This window comes from Rattus norvegicus, chromosome 11, assembly GCF_021556685.1.
Source record: "Rattus norvegicus strain SHRSP/BbbUtx chromosome 11, alternate assembly SHRSP_T2T, whole genome shotgun sequence".
In the NCBI taxonomy this organism is placed as follows: domain Eukaryota; kingdom Metazoa; phylum Chordata; class Mammalia; order Rodentia; family Muridae; genus Rattus; species Rattus norvegicus.
The window spans coordinates 22,390,048-22,415,113 of record NC_141544.1 but is presented as its reverse complement, the minus strand read 5'-3'; the positions used below and the strand labels follow the sequence as shown (position 1 = coordinate 22,415,113).

Below are 25,066 nucleotides of genomic sequence, written 5' to 3'. Positions count from 1 at the left end.
TCTCTCAATATCAATGGCCTCAACTCCCCAATAAAAAGACATAGATTAACAAACTGGATACGCAACAAGGACCCTGCATTCTGCTGCCTACAGGAAACACACCTCAGAGACAAAGACAGACCCTACCTCAGAGTGAAAGGCTGGAAAACAACTTTCCAAGCAAATGGTCAGAAGAAGCAAGCTGGAGTAGCCATTCTAATATCAAATAAAATCAATTTCCAACTAAAAGTCATCAAAAAAGATAAGGAAGAACACTTCATATTCATCAAAGGAAAAATCAACCAAGATGAACTCTCAATCCTAAATATCTATGCCCCAAATACAAGGGCACCTACATACGTAAAAGAAACCTTACTAAAGCTCAAAACACACATTGCACCTCACACAATAATAGTGGGAGATTTCAACACCCCACTCTCATCAATGGACAGATCATGGAAACAGAAATTAAACAGTGATGTTGACAGACTAAGAGAAGTCATGAGCCAAATGGACTTAACGGATATTTATAGAACATTCTATCCTAAAGCAAAAGGATATACCTTCTTCTCAGCTCCTCATGGTACTTTCTCCAAAATTGACCATATAATTGGTCAAAAAACGGGCCTCAACAGGTACAGAAAGATAGAAATAATCCCATGCATGCTATCGGACCACCACGGCCTAAAACTGGTCTTCAAAAACAATAAGGGAAGAATGCCCACATATACGTGGAAATTGAACAATGCTCTCTACTCAATGATAACCTGGTCAAGGAAGAAATAAAGAAAAAAATTAAAAACTTTTTAGAATTTAATGAAAATGAAGATACAACATACTCAAACTTATGGGACACAATGAAAGCTGTGCTAAGAGGAAAACTCATAGCGCTGAGTGCCTGCAGAAAGAAACAGGAAAGAGCATATGTCAGCAGCTTGACAGCACACCTAAAAGCTCTAGAACAAAAAGAAGCAAATACACCCAGGAGGAGTAGAAGGCAGGAAATAATCAAACTCAGAGCTGAAATCAACCAAGTAGAAACAAAAAGGACCATAGAAAGAATCAACAGAACCAAAAGTTGGTTCTTTGAGAAAATCAACAAGATAGATAAACCCTTAGCCAGACTAACGAGAGGACACAGAGAGTGTGTCCAAATTAACAAAATCAGAAATGAAATGGGAGACATAACTACAGATTCGGAGGAAATTCAAAAAATCATCAGATCTTACTATAAAAACCTATATTCAACAAAATTTGAAAATCTTCAGGAAATGGACAATTTCCTAGACAGATACCAGGTATCGAAGTTAAATCAGGAACAGATAAACCAGTTAAACACCCCCATAACTCCTAAGGAAATAGAAGCAGTCATTAAAGTTCTCCCAACCAAAAAGAGCCCAGGTCCAGACGGGTTTAGTGCAGAATTCTATCAAACCTTCATAGAAGACCTCATACCAATATTATCCAAACTATTCCACAAAATTGAAACAGATGGAGCCCTACCGAATTCCTTCTACGAAGCCACAATTACTCTTATACCTAAACCACACAAAGACCCAACAAAGAAAGAGAACTTCAGACCAATTTCCCTTATGAATATCGACGCAAAAATACTCAATAAAATTCTGGCAAACCGAATTCAAGAGCACATCAAAACAATCATCCACCATGATCAAGTAGGCTTCATCCCAGGCATGCAGGGATGGTTTAATATACGGAAAACCATCAACGTGATCCATTATATAAACAAACTGAAAGAACAGAACCACATGATCATTTCATTAGATGCTGAGAAAGCATTTGACAAAATTCAACACCCCTTCAGGATAAAAGTCCTGGAAAGAATAGGAATTCAAGGCCCATACCTAAACATAGTAAAAGCCATATACAGCAAACCAGTTGCTAACATTAAACTAAATGGAGAGAAACTTGAAGCAATCCCACTAAAATCAGGGACTAGACAAGGCTGCCCACTCTCTCCCTACTTATTCAAAATAGTTCTTGAAGTTCTAGCCAGAGCAATCAGACAACAAAAGGAGATCAAGAGGATACAGATCGGAAAAGAAGAGGTCAAAATATCACTATTTGCAGATGACATGATAGTATATTTAAGTGATCCCAAAAGTTTCACCAGAGAACTACTAAAGCTGATAAACAACTTCAGCAAAGTGGCTGGGTATAAAATTAACTCAAATAAATCAGTTGCCTTCCTCTATACAAAAGAGAAACAAGCCGAGAAAGAAATTAGGGAAACGACACCCTTCATAATAGACCCAAATAATATAAAGTACCTCGGTGTGACTTTAACCAAGCAAGTAAAAGATCTGTACAATAAGAACTTCAAGACACTGAGGAAAGAAATTGAAGAAGACCTCAGAAGATGGAAAGATCTCCCATGCTCATGGATTGGCAGGATTAATATAGTAAAAATGGCCATTTTACCAAAAGCAATCTACAGATTCAATGCAATGCCCATCAAAATACCAATCCAATTCTTCAAAGAGTTAGACAGAACAATTTGCAAATTCATCTGGAATAACAAAAAACCCAGGATAGCTAAAGCTATCCTCAACAATAAAAGGACTTCAGGGGGAATCACTATCCCTGAACTCAAGCAGTATTACAGAGCAATAGTGATAAAAACTGCATGGTATTGGTACAGAGACAGACAGATAGACCAATGGAATAGAATTGAAGACCCAGAAATGAACCCACACACCTATGGTCACTTGATTTTTGACAAAGGAGCCAAAACCATCAAATGGAAAAAAGATAGCATTTTCAGCAAATGGTGCTGGTTCAACTGGAGGGCAACATGTAGAAGAATGCAGATCGATCCATGCTTATCACCCTGTACAAAGCTTAAGTCCAAGTGGATCAAGGACCTCCACATCAAACCAGACACACTCAAACTAATAGAAGAAAAACTAGGGAAGCATCTGGAACACATGGGCACTGGAAAAAATTTCCTGAACAAAACACCAATGGCTTACGCTCTAAGATCAAGAATTGACAAATGGGATCTCATAAAACTGCAAAGCTTCTGTAAGGCAAAGGACACTGTGGTTAGGACAAAACGGCAACCAACAGATTGGGAAAAGATCTTTACCAATCCTACAACAGATAGAGGCCTTATATCCAAAATATACAAAGAACTCAAGAAGTTAGACCGCGGGGAAACAAATAACCCTATTAAAAAATGGGTTTCAGAGCTAAACAAAGAATTCACAGCTGAGGAATGCCGAATGGCTGAGAAACACCTAAAGAAATGTTCAACATCTTTAGTCATAAGGGAAATGCAAATCAAAACAACCCTGAGATTTCACCTCACACCAGTGAGAATGGCTAAGATCAAAAACTCAGGTGACAGCAGATGCTGGCGAGGATGTGGAGAAAGAGGAACACTCCTCCATTGTTGGTGGGATTGCAGACTGGTAAAACCATTCTGGAAATCAGTCTGGAGGTTCCTCAGAAAATTGGACATTGAACTGCCTGAGGATCCAGCTATACCTCTCTTGGGCATATACCCAAAAGATGCCTCAACATATAAAAGAGACACGTGTTCCACTATGTTCATCGCAGCCTTATTTATAATAGCCAGAAAATGGAAAGAACCCAGATGCCCTTCAACAGAGGAATGGATACAGAAAATGTGGTACATCTACACAATGGAATATTACTCAGCTATCAAAAACAACGAGTTTATGAAATTCGTAGGCAAATGGTTGGAACTGGAAAATATCATCCTGAGTGAGCTAACCCAATCACAGAAAGACATACATGGTATGCACTCATTTATAAGTGGCTATTAGCCCAAATGCTTGAATTACCCTAGATCCCTAGAACAAACGAAACTCAAGACGGATGATCAAAATGTGAATGCTTCACTCCTTCTTTAAATGAGGAAAAAGAATACCCTTGGCAGGGAAGGGAGAGGCAAAGATTAAAACAGAGACTGAAGGAACACCCATTCAGAGCCTGCCCCACATGTGGCCCATACATATACAGCCACCCAATTAGACAAGATGGATGAAGCAAAGAAGTGCAGACCGACAGGAGCCGGATGTAGATCGCTCCTGAGAGACACAGCCAGAATACAGCAAATACAGAGGCGAATGCCAGCAGCAAACCACTGAACTGAGAATAGGTCCCCTATTGAAGGAATCAGAGAAAGAACTGGAAGAGCTTGAAGGGGCTCGAGACCCCAAAAGTACAACAATGCCAAGCAACCAGAGCTTCCAGGGACTAAGCCACTACCTAAAGACTATACATGGACTGACCCTGGACTCTGACCCCATAGGTAGCAATGAATATCCTAGTAAGAGCATCAGTGGAAGGGGAAGCCCTGGGTCCTGCTAAGACTGAACCCCCAGTGAACTAGTCTATGGGGGGAGGGCAGCAATGGGGGGAGGGTTGGGAGGGGAACACCCATAAGGAAGGGGAGGGGGGAGGGGGATGTTTGCCCGGAAACCGGGAAAGGGAATAACACTCGAAATGTATATAAGAAATACTCAAGTTAATAAAAAAAAAAAAAAAAAAAAAAAGCACAAAACAGTAGAAAGGGAGGAAAATTGGCAATGACAGAGTACATGAATGTTCCCGAGATGAAGGATCACAAGTCATCAGATCAATCTTCTTAGGCAATGACTGACAGGAAATTCTGCTGTGCTACATCCCTAGCCCAGACCTCTGCATTGCGCCTTCATGCCTACGCGCAGAGCTCCTTCCGATTCTCAGTCATTACTTTTGATCTACCGCATCCTATCCCCAGACTCTTTCCACAAACTATCTACTTCTCTGTTGGCTGTCAGGAAAGAGTCAATATTCTGTCTTCCAGAATGCTAAAACAAAATGGAGGCCAGTTTCCAGATGACACTCTACAGAGCATGGTACAACATGAACTTTAGATCTGGGACTTGTTTCCCGGTCTCCTTTATTTGGGTCGGTCTCTCCTCTCTGGTTTGCCTTCTAAAATCTCATCCTCAAGTGCAGCATGGCACATTCCAGAATATGACCCATGCCGTTACACAGACTCCCATGAAGACGCAGCGTATAACAGTGCATTAACTTTGTGGTCTTGTAAATTTACCTTTAAAAAGGACTGTCCTCTTTCCTTGGAATACAATGGAGGATGAAAATAAATGAATTTAACTTCTAAGGTTTTTTTTCAACTGTCAGAATCGCAAATGTAGCTCTTTGGCTTCAGGTTTCTTTTCTACCATACAATTCTGTAGCATCTGAATATGTTTCATAATTGAAAAGCAGGATAATCCTGCTATGCAATAAGTTACATTTGTCCAAATTTATAAGCAAAAGAACTCCTAAGATGACATTACTGGGAGAGGGGACCATGGGAATTCATCAGGTCTATTTGGAGAAACAAGGTTAGTATATTATGGGCTCAGTGCCCTTGTAAAGCTCAATAGAGTTTACACACATGCACTGTCCAATACCCTACCTTCCTTTTTATCTGCCATGTGACAAAACAAAGAGTCTCACCTTCTGAGGTTAGGGAGGAATAGCTTAGAACATAATAAACATGGCCTCTAGGACTTCCAGCATCTCAAACTATGAACAAGTACATCTCTCTGTGACTAAAGCTATCCATGCTAGGGCATTTGTTATGGCCCCTTTCACTAATAAAACAGGTAAGCCTTTGTAAATGTTAAAGGCCTGGTGCCCAGATAGCTCTAGTGTATCTTCATTACTGACTGGGAAGCAATAGTTAAAGTGCATAAAGATAATAGACAACGAAAATACGTTAAATCTAAGTTGTCATTGCTAGTCTGTTAGTTCTAATTAGAATAGTAAAGGAAAAGGGGGAAAGAGGGGAGGGGAGATGAAAGGAGGAGAGGGGAGGGGAAGGGGAGAAAAAGAGGATGGGAAGAGAAAATAAGAGTGGAGAGGAGAGGGGATGAGAGGGGAGAGGAGGTGGGGTGAGGCAAGGCAGAGGTGAGGCAGGAGGCAAAGCTATGTGAGGCAAGGCAAGGCAAGGCAAGGGCTAGTGTATGGGAGGAAAACCTTCACTTTGCCTGGAATGAAACTGTTCAGTTTACCTTCCTGACCTCTTCACCCTTATCTCCTATGCAAGGGTTGGCCTTGTGTCCTCAGATTCTGACTCCTAGGAGCTTTGGCCAGTGTCAGGCTCCAATAACATATTGGAGATGAAGGGGGAATGAGGGAACAGCTCAGTGTCTCCTTGATTCCTCTGGCTCCATCACCAGAAGGCTGTTCCAAACTACCTTTAGCTCTCAACTGGAGTTCAGTGTCCTGTGGAGACAGTATAGTTCTCCCACGGGGTTTCCAGTTATTAATATTTGCTCTAGTGGCAGAGAGAGAGTTAGATTCTCTAGACTTCTACCTCAGTGGTCTTGTGAATTCCCCAGTCGTTTCCTTCCATGCTCACTTATAAAAATAGCTTTCCTGAAAAAAATACCAATTTAGAGTGTACTGTTTGAGTGTACTGTCTGAGTGTACTGTCTGGGTGTACTGTCTGGGTGTACTGTGTGAGCGTGCTGTCTGAGTGTGCTGTCTGAGTGTATGGTGTGAGCGTGCTGTCTGAGTGTGCTGTCTGAGTGTATGGTGTGAGCGTGCTGTCTGAGTGTGCTGTCTGAGTGTACTATCTGGGTGTACTGTCTGGGTGTACTGTCTGAGTGTGCTGTCTGAGTGTACCGTCTGAGTATGCTGTCTGGGTGTACTGTCTGGGTGTACTGTGTGAGCGTGCTGTCTGAGTGTGCTGTCTGAGTGTACGGTGTGAGCGTGCTGTCTGAGTGTACTGTCTGAGTGTGCTGTCTGGGTGTACTGTCTGAGTGTGCTGTCTGAGTGTGCTGTCTGAGTGTGCTGTCTGGGTGTACTGTCTGGGTGTACTGTGTGAGCGTGCTGTCTGAGTGTACCGTCTGAGTGTAATGTCTGAGTGTGCTGTCTGAGTGTGCTGTCTGAGTGTGCTGTCTGAGTGTACGGTGTGAGCGTGCTGTCTGAGCGTGCTGTCTGAGTGTGCTGTCTGAGTGTGTTGTCTGAGTGTACTGTCTGAGTGTGCTGTCTGAGTGTGCTGTCTGAGTGTACCGTCTGAGTATGCTGTCTGAGTGTACTGTCTGAGTGTGCTGTCTGAGTGTGCTGTCTGAGTGTACTGTCTGAGTGTATGGTGTGAGCGTGCTGTCTGAGTGTGCTGTCTGAGTGTACTGTCTGGGTGTACTGTGTGAGCGTGATGTCTGAGTGTGCTGTCTGAGTGTACAGTGTTAGCGTGCTGTCTGAGTGTACTGTCTGAGTGTGCTGTCTGGGTGTACTGTCTGAGTGTGCTGTCTGAGTGTGCTGTCTGGGTGTGCTGTCTGGGTGTACTGTCTGGGTGTACTGTGTGAGCGTGCTGTCTAAGTGTACTGTCTGAGTGTACTGTCTGAGTGTGCTGTCTGAGTGTGCTGTCTGAGTGTGCTGTCTGAGTGTACGGTGTGAGCGTGCTGTCTGAGCGTGCTGTCTGAGTGTGCTGTCTGAGTATGTTGTCTGAGTGTACTGTCTGAGTGTGCTGTCTGAGTGTGCTGTCTGAGTGTACCGTCTGAGTATGCTGTCTGAGTGTACTGTCTGAGTGTGCTGTCTGAGTGTACTGTCTGAGTGTACGGTGTGAGCGTGCTGTCTGAGTGTGCTGTCTGAGTGTACTGTCTGGGTGTACTGTGTGAGCGTGATGTCTGAGTGTGCTGTCTGAGTGTACAGTGTGAGCGTGCTGTCTGAGTGTACTGTCTGAGTGTGCTGTCTGGGTGTACTGTCTGAGTGTGCTGTCTGAGTGTGCTGTCTGAGTGTGCTGTCTGGGTGTACTGTGTGAGCGTGCTGTCTGAGTGTACTGTCTGAGTGTACTGTCTGAGTGTGCTGTCTGAGTGTGCTGTCTGAGTGTACTGTCTGAGTGTGCTGTCTGAGTGTGCTGTCTGAGTGTGCTGTCTGAGTGTGCCGTCTGAGTGTACAGTGTGAGCGTGCTGTCTGAGCGTGCTGTCTGAGTGTGCTGTCTGAGTGTGTTGTCTGAGTTTACTGTCTGAGTGTGCTGTCTGAGTGTGCTGTCTGAGTGTACCATCTGAGTATGCTGTCTGAGTGTACTGTCTGAGTGTGCTGTCTGAGTGTGCTGTCTGAGTGTACTGTCTGAGTGTATGGTGTGAGCGTGCTGTCTGAGTGTGCTGTCTGAGTGTGCTGTCTGAGTGTGCTGTCTGAGTGTACTGTCTGAGTGTGCTGTCTGAGTGTGCTGTCTGAGTGTGCTGTCTGAGTGTGCTGTCTGAGTGTACGGTGTGAGCGTGCTGTCTGAGTGTGCTGTCTGAGTGTGCTGTCTGAGTGTACTGTCTGAGTGTGCTGTCTGAGTGTACTGTCTGAGTGTGCTGTTTGCTTCCCCCTTGGGAGCTGGATGAATGCACACCTTTATTCATTCAGCACTCAGGTTAGAATGATTTTCTTCCCGTGAGCTCTCTGATCTACTTCTATGTACTTGAGCATCACTACCCTTGTAAGTTTCTGTTGCCATCATACACATCACACAATGAACATATTGCTCATTCATTCTGCAATCCAACAGCACATTCTGTTTTAAATACATGCATAGTATATGTAACTGTTTGTGTGTGTGTGTGTGTGTGTGTGCGTGCGTGCGCACCTGTGCGTGTGCTGTGTTCACTTACACTTCAAGAACAAACAGGTAAGAATAGTACTCAAACAAAAAAGGAAATGTAATAACTATGAAAATTGCTAATTTCTTTTATTTAGATTTAATCATGGTACTATCAGTATATATCTTTAAATAGTGAACAAACTTTTTAAATAATGTACATTGAAGAATAAAGAATATGAATAATATAAATGAAATTATCCCTCAGCTAAGTGGTCTTCCCTGTATCTTTGAATGTTTAATTTATTTTATATCATTTTCTTTAAATATTATTGGATTTAAAAATGTAAAGGTTTTATTTATAATATAAGTAAAGTCTTTTTTCAATAGTTCAGTTGAAAATTTTAAGTGGTTTGCAGAGAACAAAATTATTATTTCAGCAGTAGATAATGCTTATTTTGTGAATGGTTACAAGATAATTCATGAGAGATTTTTACAATAAAAAGGGTCAATCCCTTTGTGGACTGAAATAAATTTTCAAGTCCTGCTTAAACCATAGCTTTTAATTACCAGGAGAGAATACCCAGGGATAACATTAGGGCAAGGGGCCAAACAGTTCCTATCAGTTGACGTTTACAAAGATTTTAATAGTTTTGCCCAAAAGGTACATCAGTTTCCACACATGAATAAATAAATATGTCACTGTTTAGTATTATAGTAACAGCTAAGTGTACCCTTATCATCTGAAATGTCCAAACACTGGTAATAATATCTTATACCGGACTTTCTTTTTTTTTTTTTTTTTTTGGTTCTTTTTTTCGGAGCTGGGGACCGAACCCAGGGCCTTGTGCTTCCTAGGCAAGCGCTCTACCACTGAGCTAAATCCCCAGCCCCTGTACCAGACTTTCTAATTAATTACTCTCACCATAAATTTTAGAGTTTTATACTGAAGAAATTACAGCTTACCTAATATTTATTTAATATGTCCCTGCTATAAACACATAATTGGCTTTAAAAAAAGTTTTATTTATTTATTATGTATATAGTGTTCTGCCTATACATATGCCTGCCTGCCAGAAGAGGGCACCAGATCTCATTATAAATGGTTATGAGCAACCATGAGGATACTGCGGATTGAACTCAGGCCATCAGGAAGAGGAGCCAGCGCTCTTAACCTCTGAGCCATCTTTCCAACACTAAGCAAGAATTTCTAAAAACCCAGATGAGAATGTAAAAACAATTTCTAACCATGAGATAATAATATCTGCCAAAATAATATCAAACGTTTGACACGACTAAGGCAGACCACTTTTGCAAAGGAAGCATAATGTAATATGTAGCACAGACAGAACTTTATAAATGCCTTCAATCAGAGTAAAGAGGGAGACACCCAAGGCAGTGTTGACATAAATCATTCATCCCTGGGATGGGCTAAGTAATCCTTACCAAAATACTCAGGAACGTCTTTTTAATACTTGCATATAGATGAGGCATCTTAGACAGAAAATTTAAATCTAAACACAAAATGCATGCATATTTCATCTCTGCCACACATATAGCCTGAAGACAAGCATTAAAGATTCTTGACAATTTATGTAAGAAACAACATTTCATGGTACGGAATTTTTCCACTGTGTCATCATGTCAACTCTCAAAAGGCTTCTGATTCTGAATATTTCAGGGCTGAAATTTTGGATTTGAAAAGCTCACAAACAGATATAATTACTTTACTACTTCCATAGAAACTACATTGTGAAATTCATTTAATCAACACTTCATTTTAATAGCCAGGGAGGTATCTGGGCTTACAAAATTACCTAAATAAAATAAAGAGTAGTATAATGTTTTTGAAAGAGAGGAAGTCCACACAGTTCTCAGAAGGGGTAAATCTAGGGAACTAAGAAGGAGCCAGCTATTGAACGCGGTCCTTCAAAACTGGCCTTCCAATTGCCTCAGTGGTCCTGTGATGTACACTTAAGACTGAGTTCGGGCCGGGCTTAGCTATGTGCAAATACCTCGTCAAGAAAAAGAAAGAAACAAAGAGAGAGGAGGGAACATACATACCTTCAGTTTGGACCCATGAGGTATTGGGGGAGATTTATTCTGCTTGGGTGGGATGTACAGCTCCCATTTCCCATATTCCAGCTTTTTATATGGATGAGAAAATGGATTCCAACCACCTAAAAACATAAAGACCACGTGATCAAGAACCTCCATGCACTATGAATTTAAAGTAGGATATAACAGTGATGACCTGTAAAACTAAAGCTGCTTAAAAAGTCGTTTAATAATAGTGAAAATACTCTACGATACACTTAGAAAAACATAGGATGGTTCGAAATTTATAAGAAATGCTTTTCTAAGGTAGCAAGATACTTAGAGGGAAAGGGTGCTTGCCACCAAGTTTAATGACATGAATTCAATCCCTGGGGCAAGCACAGTAGAAAGAATGAACCAATTCCTACAATTTGTTCGAGGACTTCATCACACACACCTTAATATGTGTAACCAGAGAGATGCAGACATACACAGACACACACCCATGTCTGCATACATGCACCTAAATATAATTTTTAAATGTAAGTTAAACGTAATTTTAAAATGCGTCTAAAACTTTACCTTCAGTTAACTCAAATTAAACATAAATTTTACCACTTTTCAAATGTACTTTCAAATTTGAATCTATTTACTAGTAAATATAAAGTTTAAAAAGTCATTTTAAATAAATATCAACAAAGAAAAATTATGTAAGAAAGAAGGAACAGTCTAGTCTATTAGATCAGATACATGCATTCCATAAAAGTTGATTGAAATAATTTATATGTACCCAAATTCATGAGAATATGAATTAGTCCAAATAAAATATAGAGAAATACCTCAATTTGAAACATAGAAAATTAACCTCAAATATGGAGCAATGGGGCACTATGCTTCAGATGAGGGAGAAAATCCTCTATAAACAACAGTCAACCCTTGCACAAAAGAAACAACATAGTTGCAATACTTAAGGCAGAGGTGTGAAAGCAACTGGTTATGCTTACTGCAAATAAGGAAAATGGACCAAGACCTTCTCACACAGCCCTATACCATTCACAAATCTGACAAACCAAACTGGAGGATACCTAGGAAGAAAACAGAGAAAGGTATTTGCAATCTTAGAACAGATAGGGGGAATTTCTTTTTCTCAAATGAAGAGTATCCCCAAAACATAATTAATTAAAATGTTAAAGCAAAGACTGGTAAATTTGATCACTAAGACATAAGCTTATCTCTGTAACAGGTAGATGCAATCTAACACCTATATTCAATCACTCAGAGAACAGGATAGAAGCATTTGAAAAACTTAACACAAGGAACAAAGAAACAAACCAACAGAAAAGTGGGCAAAGAAAACATCCAAAAGAAGAGGTTAAAAGTTTCAAAATATCAAACATCCAATAAGGATATACAAACTACAGTACTACAGAAGGTAAAATGACTGAGAACAACTTGGCCCTCAGGTGATACCAACTCAATAGCTCAAGGATGGTATACCCTAGCCAAATTCCCCTAAGTCAACATAAGAGTCTATTTAGAACTGCTCACTGAAGAATTAACTGTACAAACAAAATAATGATAATAATAATAATGATAATAATAATAATGAGGAGGAGGAGGAGGGGAAAAGGAGGGGAGAAGGAGGAGAAAACACGGGAAAAGGCAGGGAAAAGGAGGAGAAAAGGAGGAGAGGAGGAGAAAACACGGGGAAAAGGAGGGGAAAAGGAGGGGGAAAGAAGGAGGAAAGGAGGAGGAGAAATACCTCTTATGTCAAGATCAAGAAATATGTAGAAGGTAATGGGATAGAGATGTGCATGTTGTAAAACTATTAAAATTGAAATGAGAATGTGAAATAACATCTACGATGATTTTCTCTAAGAACAGAAAAATATTAGATATACACGGGGCAGAAAAATAGATGAAACAAGACAAGCAAAATGTTTATCACCTTGAAGCCAGCTGAATACAGGACTTCTCTACCTTTCCAAAAGTGCCAAACTGAAAGTTCATGGTGTCAGGTCTCTGTGCAGAAACACCAGCTTTCTTTACTATCAGTTGTAAAGTGATGGTATCAGGCAAAGGACATCAGGTCTTAACATATTTATCATTCCAAACACAGATTAGCAAACTACTTTCTGGGTTGGCAGTTTTGATTCACACTCCTACCACCTGCACCGGGGAATGCTCAAATACCCATCTCCTCAGGGATTATCATTTTAATAACACGCCATGCCTGTGTTGCTCAGCCAGAAAAAAAAGATTAAGCTCTAGTACCCTAAGGATCCCCTGCATGCAATACATAAACTCCTCTTCGACACATCCAGAACAGAACGTGTACGACACATCCAGAACAGAACGTGTACCATCTTTGAGAGGACTGAGAAAACAGACACGTCATTTTCTGTGTCCCGTGGATCAGATGCACTATCAGCATGAGAGACATTTTCTCTCATCATTTTTCTGGCTGTAACAATAACAGCTGATATACACCGTTTTCATCTCTTTTCAATACAGGCTGTAATTGGGCCACTGATTATTCTCTTTAACCTTATTGTTATTTGGGATAAACTAAGGTGTATTACATTTCCTCCTAAATTTCTTTCATTAATTTCTACTTTGACCGAAATGAAGATAATAGCGTGGCTTGCTTTGAGGTTTAATACAGTGGCAATCACAGCATTTATTTATTTACCAACCTATTTACTTTTAGCAGCTGAAGCCATTCAGTTTTATTGCAATAAATTTGGTAGAGGATTCCAACATGAAAACCATATAAAGCAAATCAAAGCAGAAATGCTCTGCTCGACATATGACTGTGTGCCTGTGCCCCTCTAACCTTCTCCCCTTCTGAGTCTGACAGACCGACTCGGCTCTTTTGTGTCTGACATAAGTGTGTGGTGTGTGCCTGAGTGAGCATATGTGTGCAGATGTGCATGTGGACACCTACATACAAGCAAAACGCAGAGCAGGACATCAAGTATCTTCCTCTGTCTGTCACCCCTTGCCTTATTTGCTCAAGTCATTGTCTCTCAGTGAAAACAGCTTTTCTGTTAAACTGGCTTCCAAGGAAGCTCATGGGATCTTCCAGTGTCCACCCCCAGCGCTGACCTGATAGGCATGCTTGGTCCTGCGTGATTTTGACGTGGATGCTGAGGTTTGAACTCAAATCCTCATGCTTGAACCGGAAGCTCTCAGCCGCTGAGCCATCTCCACAGCCCATAATTCAGTTCTTAAACCTAAGTGCTACTTGCGTAGGGATAAGAACTCAAGGACTTCCCTCTATTCATGTTGGTGAGGTATCATGGGACTAGCGTCTCATATTCCTAAAAGTCAAAATGTCACAGTGAACCCCCTGACCCTCAGAGAACTATGGGCAACTAAGGAATGCCCCAAGGAGCAGCACACCAATGGTCAGTTCAGAAAACATGCAGGTAACAGACTGAGCAGGTTGTGTTCTGTATTTAACAGAATGCTAGATGTAACGTCAATTAATGAAAAAGAAGAGGTGATGAATTTGAAAGCCAATGGAGCGTGGGGTTGGGGTATGTGGGTAATGTTTGGAAGGAGGGAAGGGAATGGGAAAATGATAAAATCACACTGTAATCTGAAAAGTAAAAGAAATGGTTTAAAAGAAAGAGAGAGTCTATTGGAGATTACTAAAAGCTGCCAGGTGGGGTAGGGTCAGCAAAATGAGACAAGGAAAAAAACCTGTTACCCAGATAGAGCAGTTACAGGGTAACTATACAAATATTTCAGAAACACAGATATATGTCAGAAAGCTAGAAAAAATGATTTTTTTTACTTAAAAATGATTAGTATATGAGAAGGCAGAGATGGGTAATGAGACTTACACACTGCACATATACCAAAACATTTGATGCCACCCCATTAAAATGTACAATTTTAGGTTTTTCATATTAGGTAAAGGACATGGTCAAATACACATTTTAGAGTACAGAGGGTACTAATGTTCATACCCATGCAGAAACTAGGACGAAATAAATGAGATAAACGTAATCTGTACTCAAATAGCAGTTAACACCGCACTAGAATTTATAGTATTCCAGTATATGAGCATCATCATGTTCAATAGATCATTGAAATTAAGTAATTTCATTTTATTTATATGATCCTTTTTTTTAACTTTATCTTCTGGCACACTTAAAGTGCTTTAATATATATGATAGAAATTTAGTCTAAAATTGAAGGACCCTAGGGCCTTTCTATAGCCCCCACACCCACCCGCCTCAGGTCAAGGTTGGGCCAGGTTCCAGATTACTGTCCTGGGTCAAGGATAGGCCAAGTTCCATTCTCCACCCACAGGAACATTCTTGAATAGAAAATTCTCAGAACATCCTGACTGAGATTAGCTAGCCAATAGATTTAAAGATCAATATGCTTAGCCAATAAGTTTGAACTGTAACCTTGCTGAGGTAACCAGTGCCCCTAAAAAAAAAGTATAAAAACTGTTTGTAATAGCTATTCAGGGTCATCTTCTCGTCACTCGCCTCCAGGGACTGATTGAGGGTCGACCCCAATGCACTGGAAAATAAACCTCTTGCTTTTATATCAGTATCCATCTCAGAGTCTCAGGGATGTCTCAAAGTAGGTATCACTGACCAACTTCTGTGCTTCTCCACCCTATTGTGTTGATATTCTGTCCCAAAAGATGAGTATGTTGAAAAGTGAGACCTTTGGAAGAAGCATGGGTCACAGGGCAAAACCCAGGGAAGTAAGATTAGGACCCATGTAAAAGTAACTTCAGAGAGCATGCTACTTTCTGTGACAAAGCATGGAGAAATCAACCATCTATATATAACCCAGAAATGGCTCCATATCAGGTCCCAACCATGCTTGCTAATTTCAGCCTTAAAGCCTGTGCGGAGTGCAAATTTCTTTTCCTGATAAGCTGCCTTGACCTCTGGTACTTTGTAGCAGCTCCCTAATCTGAAACACAAGAATTTGGTTTTGACCTAAACTTGATCAGCCTTTCAGTTTCTCAGAGACATTAGATAGTAAGTGGGAAACAAATGGTTAAATTGGAAGAGACATCTCATTTGCTTAGGAAGAATATGTTAAGTGAAAAAAACAGAATAGAGAAGAAAAAAGGGTAGGGGTGCTCACTGAAGAGGTTCAGTAATCACAGGTATGGTATGCCTGTTCCTGGAGTAGTTCTGCCCTTTGTTTCACTGACTATTACAATGAACTTTACTACTCCACTTCAGTCAATGTGTGGAGCCCATTGGCTGGCTCTCCATAGACAAGACAAATTCTACTGTTGATAGATGCTCTAACAGTACTGACTGCAGAATATTCGGTTTATGGTTTTATAGTACTAGAATACAAATGAATATGAGAGCTTCCTCTATACCCTGAAACACAGTATTTCATCTAATTAGACACCACCTAAACTATATCACATATGCAGACATGGGAGAGGTTCCTAGTGATTAGCGAATAGATTGCATAGCCCACACTGTTTCTTGAAGAGAAAAGTAATGGAACCGCTTTGGAAAACAGCCTAGAAATTCACTGTACCCAAATTCAACTCAAGCATATATATCCAAGATATAGGAGAGCAAATTATGCTGATTCATTTTTTGTCAATTTGATACAAGCTAGAGTCATCTTGAAAGAACAAGCCTCAGATTAGGGATGACTTATGGGCAAGACTGTGGAAAGGCCTGTTGGGCTTTTATTTTCTTTATAATGAATGAGGTGGGCCCATCCCACTGTAGGCAGTGCCATCCCTGGGCAAGGTGGTACCGGGTGTATGAGAGAACAAGCTGAGTCAGCAGGAGGAAGACAGTAAGCAGTGCCCCTTCATGGTCTGTGCTCCTGTTTCCCTGCTTGGGTTGCTAACTCGGCTTCCCTCAATGATGGGATGCAATCAGAACACATAAACCGAATGAATCTTTTCTTCCCCATTGCCTTGGTTGTGATGTTCATCATAGCAATGGAAAGAAGGCTAGGACACAGATGGCCACACAAAGCCTTGCATGAATAGTGCTGTGTGCACTATAATTCATGATAATCAAAAGGGGAGACAATCAAATCATTTAAGAGATCATCAAAGGAAATGTTTGCGCTCATATAATAACACATTTGGTCACACGGGGGAATGAGATACTACTGCACAGTACAATGTGGAACCCTATGAACACAAATTATATTAGGGGCAAAAGCCAACCACAAAAGATACATATTATATGCTATTTGTACAAAATATTTATGATAGGCAAATTTACAGGCAAAATGTATATCACTGCTGCCTGAATACTGTGACAATTATAAAATGTCACTTATACTTATACTGGAATTCTTTTGAAATAAAAAACAAATGTTTTAAAACTGAGAATGGTGAGTGTTACTCAAGCTAGTTTTTAATTCTACGAAAAGTAAGGGAATTGTATACTTTAAATGGGTAAAATGCATGCTATAATAATTATCTCATATTGAGAAATATCTGAAAGAAACTGTTAAAAATAATTCAGAAACAATGCTCAGGTAACCTTCCTTTATTTGTTTGTGTTCATTGATCTTTGCCTTGGACTCAAATCAAGTTCTGTCAGAGATATTGTAAAGGAAAGGGCCACATAGGGAGACATATAAAAATTTAACACTAAGAAGATAGCCTGGTCAATAGGTAGAATGAAAAGCCAAGTTTGATGGACAAAGATGTCTTTGAAGAGAAATGACTAAAAGTTTAAAGGCTTGCCAAAGTAGAGCAATTTGAGGATTTAGGGCAAGAGGGAGCAGACAAAAGAGTTTGAACCGAACATAAATACATATAACCACCTTTCCATTGAGGGCACAAGCAAGCTACATCTGTACAGATGGTTGCCAACAGACGCACACAAAACTAATGACAATGACCTAAGAATTTATCTTGAGCTCGTGTGGGGTTTAAGCCTGGAGACCCATACTTAAGAGGCTGAGACAGAAATGCTGGGAATTTGAGGAAAGCCTAGGCTACAGATAGGTTTAAGCCAGCCTAGCCTGCACTATTAAGGGGGGGGGAGGAAAGGAGCATTATCTCAAATATAAAAAGGGAAGGGGAGAAAAGAAAAAAAAAAGACAATAAAACTAAATGTCTTGTATCCTAGAAAGTCTAAACCTTTAATATATACACCAGAAGCTAAGTGACGGAGTAACTATCAGGAAAAAGAGAAAACACTAAGAACTGTAGATCCAGGATGGTGAAGTAAGAGAGTCAACCATACAGATAAACATTATTAACTGTTCAGGGGAGTGAAATTGGCAAACATAAAAAATACTATACATTCAATTTTATGATGAAAGGAGCAGAGGCCCAGAGTCTGTCTTAGACCTAACGATACAGAAATAGAGTTTTATTATGATAACAAATTTATGAAAATTTTACAATAGCAGTAAGTAAGTGGCCTGGTCAAACTGACGGTAACGGCAGTAGTAATGTGTTCTCCTTAGTGCTGGACATTCAATATCTACCCGATTATCTCAAAAGTCCCTCAGAGCATTAGATTTTTCACTTGATGGATAATGAAGCAGGCAAAGAGGGTAGCAAGGCACAAGTCTCAGAGCTTCTGACAGGGCCAGGATCAGACTCATGTTAGCCTGACTCCTGTTTCACTCTCTTCTTACTCTCTGACATACATAGACCATCTAGATCCAGGCAGTATGCATCTCCAGTAGAAATGCAGAAAACATCTGCCTCAGTCAGCGTGTGCTGCAACAACAGATACTGAAACTGGTTTTCTCCTCACAGTCCTAGAAGCCAGGCAAGTAGATCATAGAGCAAGCAGGCCAGGTCCTTAACAAGGCTTCCTTCTTCCCTCAGAGGAGTGCTATCTACATACTGCAGTCTCACGGGGGGAAAACGCCTTCCATTCCTAGAAGCTCTCCCCTCAAGGTCTAATTACATTCCAAAGGCCCCACCTCCCAATGCTCTCAGCTTGGCCATATATAAACAGAGGCATGATAGAGCACAGCAATGATCATAATGCAACGCACAGCAGGCTCACAACTGCATTTTGCCTTTGCACAGTTTCTTGTCTTAGAACCTTACACTCTGGAAAACAAATTTTGCATGTAGATGTGTGTGTGTGTGTGTGTGTGTGTGTGTGTGTGTGTGTGTGTGTGTGTATGTTGTTTGCTTTTCTTTTGTTTTCTTTGTTGGTTCGGCTATTTTGGTTTTTGTCTTATGTTGGTTTCTGCTTTAGTAGGAGAGCTTAATTCTATATGTCTGCTTGCTGTAAGTCAGTCCATGACTGCTGTGCCACAGGAAGAAAATTCAAGTCCACATCTCAGGTGAGGGGTCATACTGCTGGGATGAGTCTTCATTCTTGGCTTCTAAATACATGATACATTGGTTATTTAGGCTTCTCCTTTGAATATCCAACTTGAATTCTTCCTGCAATGGTTTATTTCATATGAGATGATCTCACCCAGGTCAATATTGAGGTCTATGTTACTGAGGGTGGATCTGAACTCATTCCTTCAACAACTATTTTCTGAGTGCTAGGAATACAGGCCATTTTTAACCTTCAATGTTAACAAGTTTTGTTTACAATGGACCTAGCAGTAATCTTGGCATATGGACTTATGGGAGATAACTATAAACTTAAAAAGAGCAGGATAAGAAAGGAGGAAAATGGGAGAAAGGGGGCTGGGAGCAAGAAAGGATGGGGTTGGGGGAAGCTGATATAGAGGCTGACAGAAATTAATTCAAAGACAGAGAGAGGAAAGAGACACCCAGAGAGCAATAGTTCATTTGATCCTATTCGGTAGATTTCTGTCTGTCTCAGCAGCCAGTACAAATACCTGCAGAAGACAGGAGTTCATTATTCCAGAGACAACTGGAGCTGTAAGAGAAAAGACCCTTTAGTTGGACAGACATCTATGCACACCACCTCTGTATACTGCAGAGGGCACAGGTGACTCTGTTCTTTCTCACTCATTTCTGCCACATTTCTAATTGACGTTTTTGCTTTTGTTTCTGTTTTTATATTGAAACAGGATTTCATACTGAATACAGAAGATGCCTTTTTTGAAAGACGGGCCAAGGAAGTTACTTCCCAGGCTGGGGTGACAGATATACATGATGCCTGGTGTTTACTGTGGGTACTGGGGATCTGAATTCGGTTCTCATGCTTGCACAAAAAGCCCTTTGCCCACTCAGCCATCTCCCCAGCTTCTGACTTTAATTTTATTTCCTTCTGCCTTTTCCTTAAGAATAATCCCTGCCTGCATCCGTTCCTCGTAGCTTTTTCAATGTTATTTCAATTATCTTTTGATGTTCTAAGGATTCTGACCATCCCATCTGGGTCTTTTTGTTTCCAACATTCAAACACAATAAATTGGTACAGTGAAGCAAGCTTCATTTCCCACCCAAGTCCTCAGCACTGACTGCCCAGTTTCTTGAATTCTTCCTCTGTTTCTTCAGGTCAAATCGGTGCCCTAAAATGTCCCAGGCTGAATTCATGGTGATTTCCAAATTTCCAACCCCAGTTGCTAGTCTCAGATTTCACCTTACTTAAGTTTTCAGTGAAACATTTGGCCAAGACTCCATAGGCTCCAGTCAGTGCTCCAAAACCACAATGGTGGCTGGAGAAAGAGAGAGGGCAGAGATCTGAAAGCTAGTTCAATTAATATAGATAAGAAGCAGTGTTAGTTAATAGAGCTGTCAACAGGAGATAGGCTGTTCTGGCTTGGCAGACACTCCCACACATGTTCTCCGACACATAGAGATACGTATGAGTAAGTAATAACATAGGTCTTTGAGTGGAAAAAGAATTATGTCAGAAGTGAATGAAGGACAGACAGCCTTTTCTTTATAAATACACTTCAGGAAGGAGAGGTGTGGCAATTCTGTACGGAAGTGAAACAGCACTGAGGGGCCTCACAGAAAAAGGAAATGAAGACAGATTCATACTGTCAAAGAGGCCAGGGTAAAAAGGAGAGAATGCACTGATCTGTAACATCACTTTTTATATTATCTTTTATAAGCACATATAAATACAAACAGCATTGAGGGGAGACACTTGGTGGCCGAAATGTTGCCTTTTGTCTGGCTTCTGTTCTCTCAGAGAAGTCAGACCAAGGGCTGTGATAAAAGAAAACAGTGCATGGTAAAAATAAGAAAAGGATTCCAGAGAGTGTGAGAAAAAAAAATAGATGGGTAGAGAATGGAGAGAGCGGAGTCCGAAGTGTATAATCAATTTCTGTGCAGTTGGCAACCATGAATCTATAAAAGGCAAGCGGTTCCACACAAGGCCCTGTGATTTTTTTCCCCATAGTCCCAGAAGAAAAATTAGACAGTTTGATGTCTGCCATGCTACAGATCTATAGATCAGGGATGGTAGGAAGTCAAGGGTGAAAAGACATGAAATACTCAAGAGCAAAGTAAGGAGTCTATGTAGGATCAAAGAAAAGTAGTCAGCAGTCATGGCACCGAATGTCTGGACCTAGAGGACTCAGCATCTGGGAATAAATGGGATTAGAACATTTAAAAAGCATGCCTGCATAGTGATAGTTCTATTTTTCAAAATATATTTTGATAGAGATTTCCTTTAACTAACAGTGGCTGGGGCTAACTGCACAAGACCTGCATAAAGTCAAAGTGGCCAAAATTTTAGCATAACTGGGAGAAGAACTGAAGCCCTGCCCCTTCCTGAGGGTACCCAGGCACTGCTAGATGCTGAGGGACAGGAAGACCATTTACATTCCCACTGCTCAGCTTTCCATGCTGCTGTGGGCGGTCCCCATACACAGGAAGCGCTAACTGATCTTAATAGATTTGAGAAAGAAAAGGAAAAAAAAAAAAGACATGAACTTGGGAAAGAAACTTGGGGATGATGGTGGAGTTCTGGAAGGGAAATGGGGGTTAGATGTGATCATATTTCACCGTGTAGACATAGGAAACTCTTGAGAAGGAAGTGATAATTTTTAAAAGAAAAAGGGATTTTCAACAATTTTCTTCAATTGTTCACTAGCAGCCCCGTCTCTCATCAAAATATCTTGAGTGCTATTCGCTTTCCTCCCTGTTCTTTTATTGGATGTCTACAACACAGTCACTCTCAGTGATGCACAGATTCATGCATGACAAATGAATATACCACTGTCATAGGCTGAGTTTTATAATCCTGTGTCATACAGCACACTGCTGTAGAACGATGATCATAGCCAACTTGTGCATGAATAGGAGTGACCAGCTAAACTCCCCACACACAGACTAAGCAGTTATAGGAATTGTTTTAGTTCTTACTGTAAGGTATCTAAATTCAGATAAGCATTGTGAGATCCACAAGTTATAATAACCCATAGGACAAAGTTGAGGGTTTTATTTATTCGCTTTTGATTATATTTCCAACTACCTAATTAGGCTAATATAGTCTAGATTTGGCATAAGAAGTTTCTCTCTTAAGATAGATTCTCAATATTCTTTGTTATAAATTCCAAAACAACATTTATAATAAATGGAATTTACATAATCCATATAAATTAAATATATTAGGTATGTACATAAATTACAATTAATCAATATTCAATAACCTAACACAGAACTTCACACAAAATTAAGAAGTCACCAAGTATAAACTGAAATAATGTTTCAATTTCTTATGTCAAATCAGGACAATATTAACCTAATTGGGTAGTTGAAAATTTAATAAAAAGCAGAACTAATAAAAACCTCCACTTTGATAGGTTATCATAAGTTGTATTCTTCTTATACCTTAATAATAAATAAATTATTTGTGCTTTATCAAGTGATATAAATTATTTAAAAGCATAAAATGTATGTGGTTATTTCTGTTAATTTTTTCCAATTAATAAGGATCTATATCAAATCTATAACTAAAAATAGCAAGAGCGTATTAAATGAAAAACTACATGGCTTAAGTGTATTTATTCATCATTTAAGATAGATTCTTAATATTCTATGCTATAAATCCCAAAATGACCTGCATAATATATAGAAATATAACTTGTATAAATTAGATATTATGCATGTACATGTTACCTTTCAGTAGATTATTTCCACTCAACAAAACAATCTTCTATAATGCTCAACAACCTGTTTAGACATTTATTAAATGCTTAATTGTCTCTATAAAAATATTAATGGCATCTAAAACAGACCTCTATACATGATCTGTACATTTAGAGCATGTATACTATGTAATGAATTAGACTATGTTCCAGCTTTTCCGAATTCCAAAATCCAAGAAAAAGATGAATCCCTTTTAAATGAACCAATGTGTTTATTAGATCCGTGGGGTGTAAGAAAACTTCAATTGCTGCTCTGAGTCATGCTGATAGAGGCATAAACTCTCAGGTTAAACTTCTCTCTTTGTAGTACAAGTTTCAATTTGGATTTTAAAAAGCTTGAGGCCATCATTTTTCACATCTTTTCCCACTCCCATTTCAGAAATCAGAGAGACTCAATTTCAGGAAAATACTGTCAAGTTATGTGGAGGCTTAACATGTTCAAGAATAAAGCCAACTGCCATTACAGGTAATTCCATTAGAGAAACATTTTAACTATTTCCTATTATGAATTTTAGCTTTTAATTTAAGAAAACTATATTTAATATAGTAAAATTTGGTAAATAGTCTGTAAACTGAACTACTGATCAAACTCATAAAACTCTTACATTTGAAACAAAACCATTAACCTGTTGTTCTAATTATAGCCGCCTGCTAATGGCGTCTGGCTCTGCTGTCTTGTCGCCATGCTATTAGTTTCCCAGGATCGAGGGCTCGGTTTTACTGCACTACTCTTTGATCAGACTGTATGACTAAGCATCTTTCAGCTTCTCAGCTTTTCTTGAGCACTGAAGGCTACCATACAGACATAATTAGGTTGTATTCATTACCCCTAAAATGCTTGGTGCCATAAGAGTTTTATATTTCTATTCTTTTCATATTGTGAAGTACATACGTTAAGAGAGAGAGAGAGACAGAGAGAGAGAGAGAGAGAGAAGACACACTGGTAATGGGACTCAAGACTAAACATAAAATTCATTTAGCTTTTATGTATATTTTATTCACTTAATACAAATTTTAGTGACTTCATGGTTGAAATGACGTTTCCTGGTGGGAAATTTTCTACTTGTAGATGTTGGTGCTTGTTTTCAATAATGGAGTACTTCATACTACAGGCTTGGGAATGGAGTATGCATTCTTGAACTTCAGTACTCCAGTGACAGAACAATTGACAGCAGTTTTCCCTGGGCCAACCTCTTTCCACAGAGCACAGTGGGACCTCTAGAACAATAACATGTCATCTGTAGATTTGAGAGCTCTGAAAGCCACAAAATCACCGTGGTAGTTTGAATGAGAATGGTTCCCATAAGCTTGGATATTTGAATACATGGTCCCCAAATGGTGGAACTGTTTGGAAGGAATAGGAAATGTGACCTTACAGTAGAAAAAGTGTCACTGGGTTTCAAATGTCTGTGCCATATCCAGTGTGCCTCTGCCTCTCTGCCTCTGCCTCTGCCTCTGCCTCTCTGCCTCTGCCTCTGCCTCTGCCTCTGCCTCTGCCTCTGCCTCTGCCTCTGCCTCTCTGCCTCTGCCTCTCTGCCTCTGCCTCTCTGCCTCTGCCTCTGCCTCTGCCTCTGCCTCTGCCTCTGCCTCTGCCTCTGCCTCTGCCTCTGCCTCTGCCTCTCTGCCTCTCTGCCTCTGCCTCTGCCTCTGCCTCTGCCTCTGCCTCTGCCTCTGCCTCTGCCTCTGCCTCTCTGCCTCTGCCTCTGCCTCTGCCTCTGCCTCTCTGCCTCTGCCTCTGCCTCTCTGCCTCTGCCTCTGCCTCTCTGCCTCTGCCTCTGCCTCTCTGCCTCTGCCTCTCTGCCTCTGCCTCTGCCTCTGCCTCTGCCTCTGCCTCTGCCTCTGCCTCTGCCTCTGCCTCTGCCTCCTACCTTTGCCTGTTTGAAGATTTTATATATATATATATATATATATATATATATATATATATGTGTGTGTGTGTGTGTGTGTGTGTGTACACATAAATGTGTATATAAATATATACATATACATATACATATACATATATATATATATATATATATATATATATATATATATATATGCGCCATCCCTGCCTGTCAGCTGCTATGATTGTCATGGATACCACACTCGGAACAGCAGGTTCAAACGTAGCAGTCTCAGCTTTTTCTCCAGCACCATGTCTGCCTGCCATCGCCATGCTGCTATCCTTACCATGGAACTAATGGACTAACTATACCTCTGAAATCCAGCCCCGGTGAAATGCTTTCTTTTATGAGAGTTGCCATGGTCATCGTGTCTCTTCACAGCAGTAGAATACTAAGACAATATCCCTGTTAGGGTAATAAGCAGAAATACACTACAAGTATGGAAATGCCCACACTAAAACCAGTGTAACTAACTCATAGACTAGAACATGGATGGAGGAAAGAAAGGAGAAAAAAACTTGAAGGTGCAATGGCTGCCACCACAACGACAGTGGTCCTGCTA

The 25,066-nt window shown here is 40.2% G+C and overlaps 1 protein-coding gene across 1 annotated transcript in view; it reads right to left on the bottom strand.

The window, feature by feature from the left end:
• The window catches only part of Gbe1 (1,4-alpha-glucan branching enzyme 1), a 262,662-nt gene that overhangs the window by 164,795 nt on the left and 72,801 nt on the right, over positions 1-25,066 (bottom strand). Inside the window, 1 exon segment of the mRNA NM_001100502.1 lies at positions 10,616-10,731. Coding sequence (NP_001093972.1) covers positions 10,616-10,731 — 116 coding nt within the window.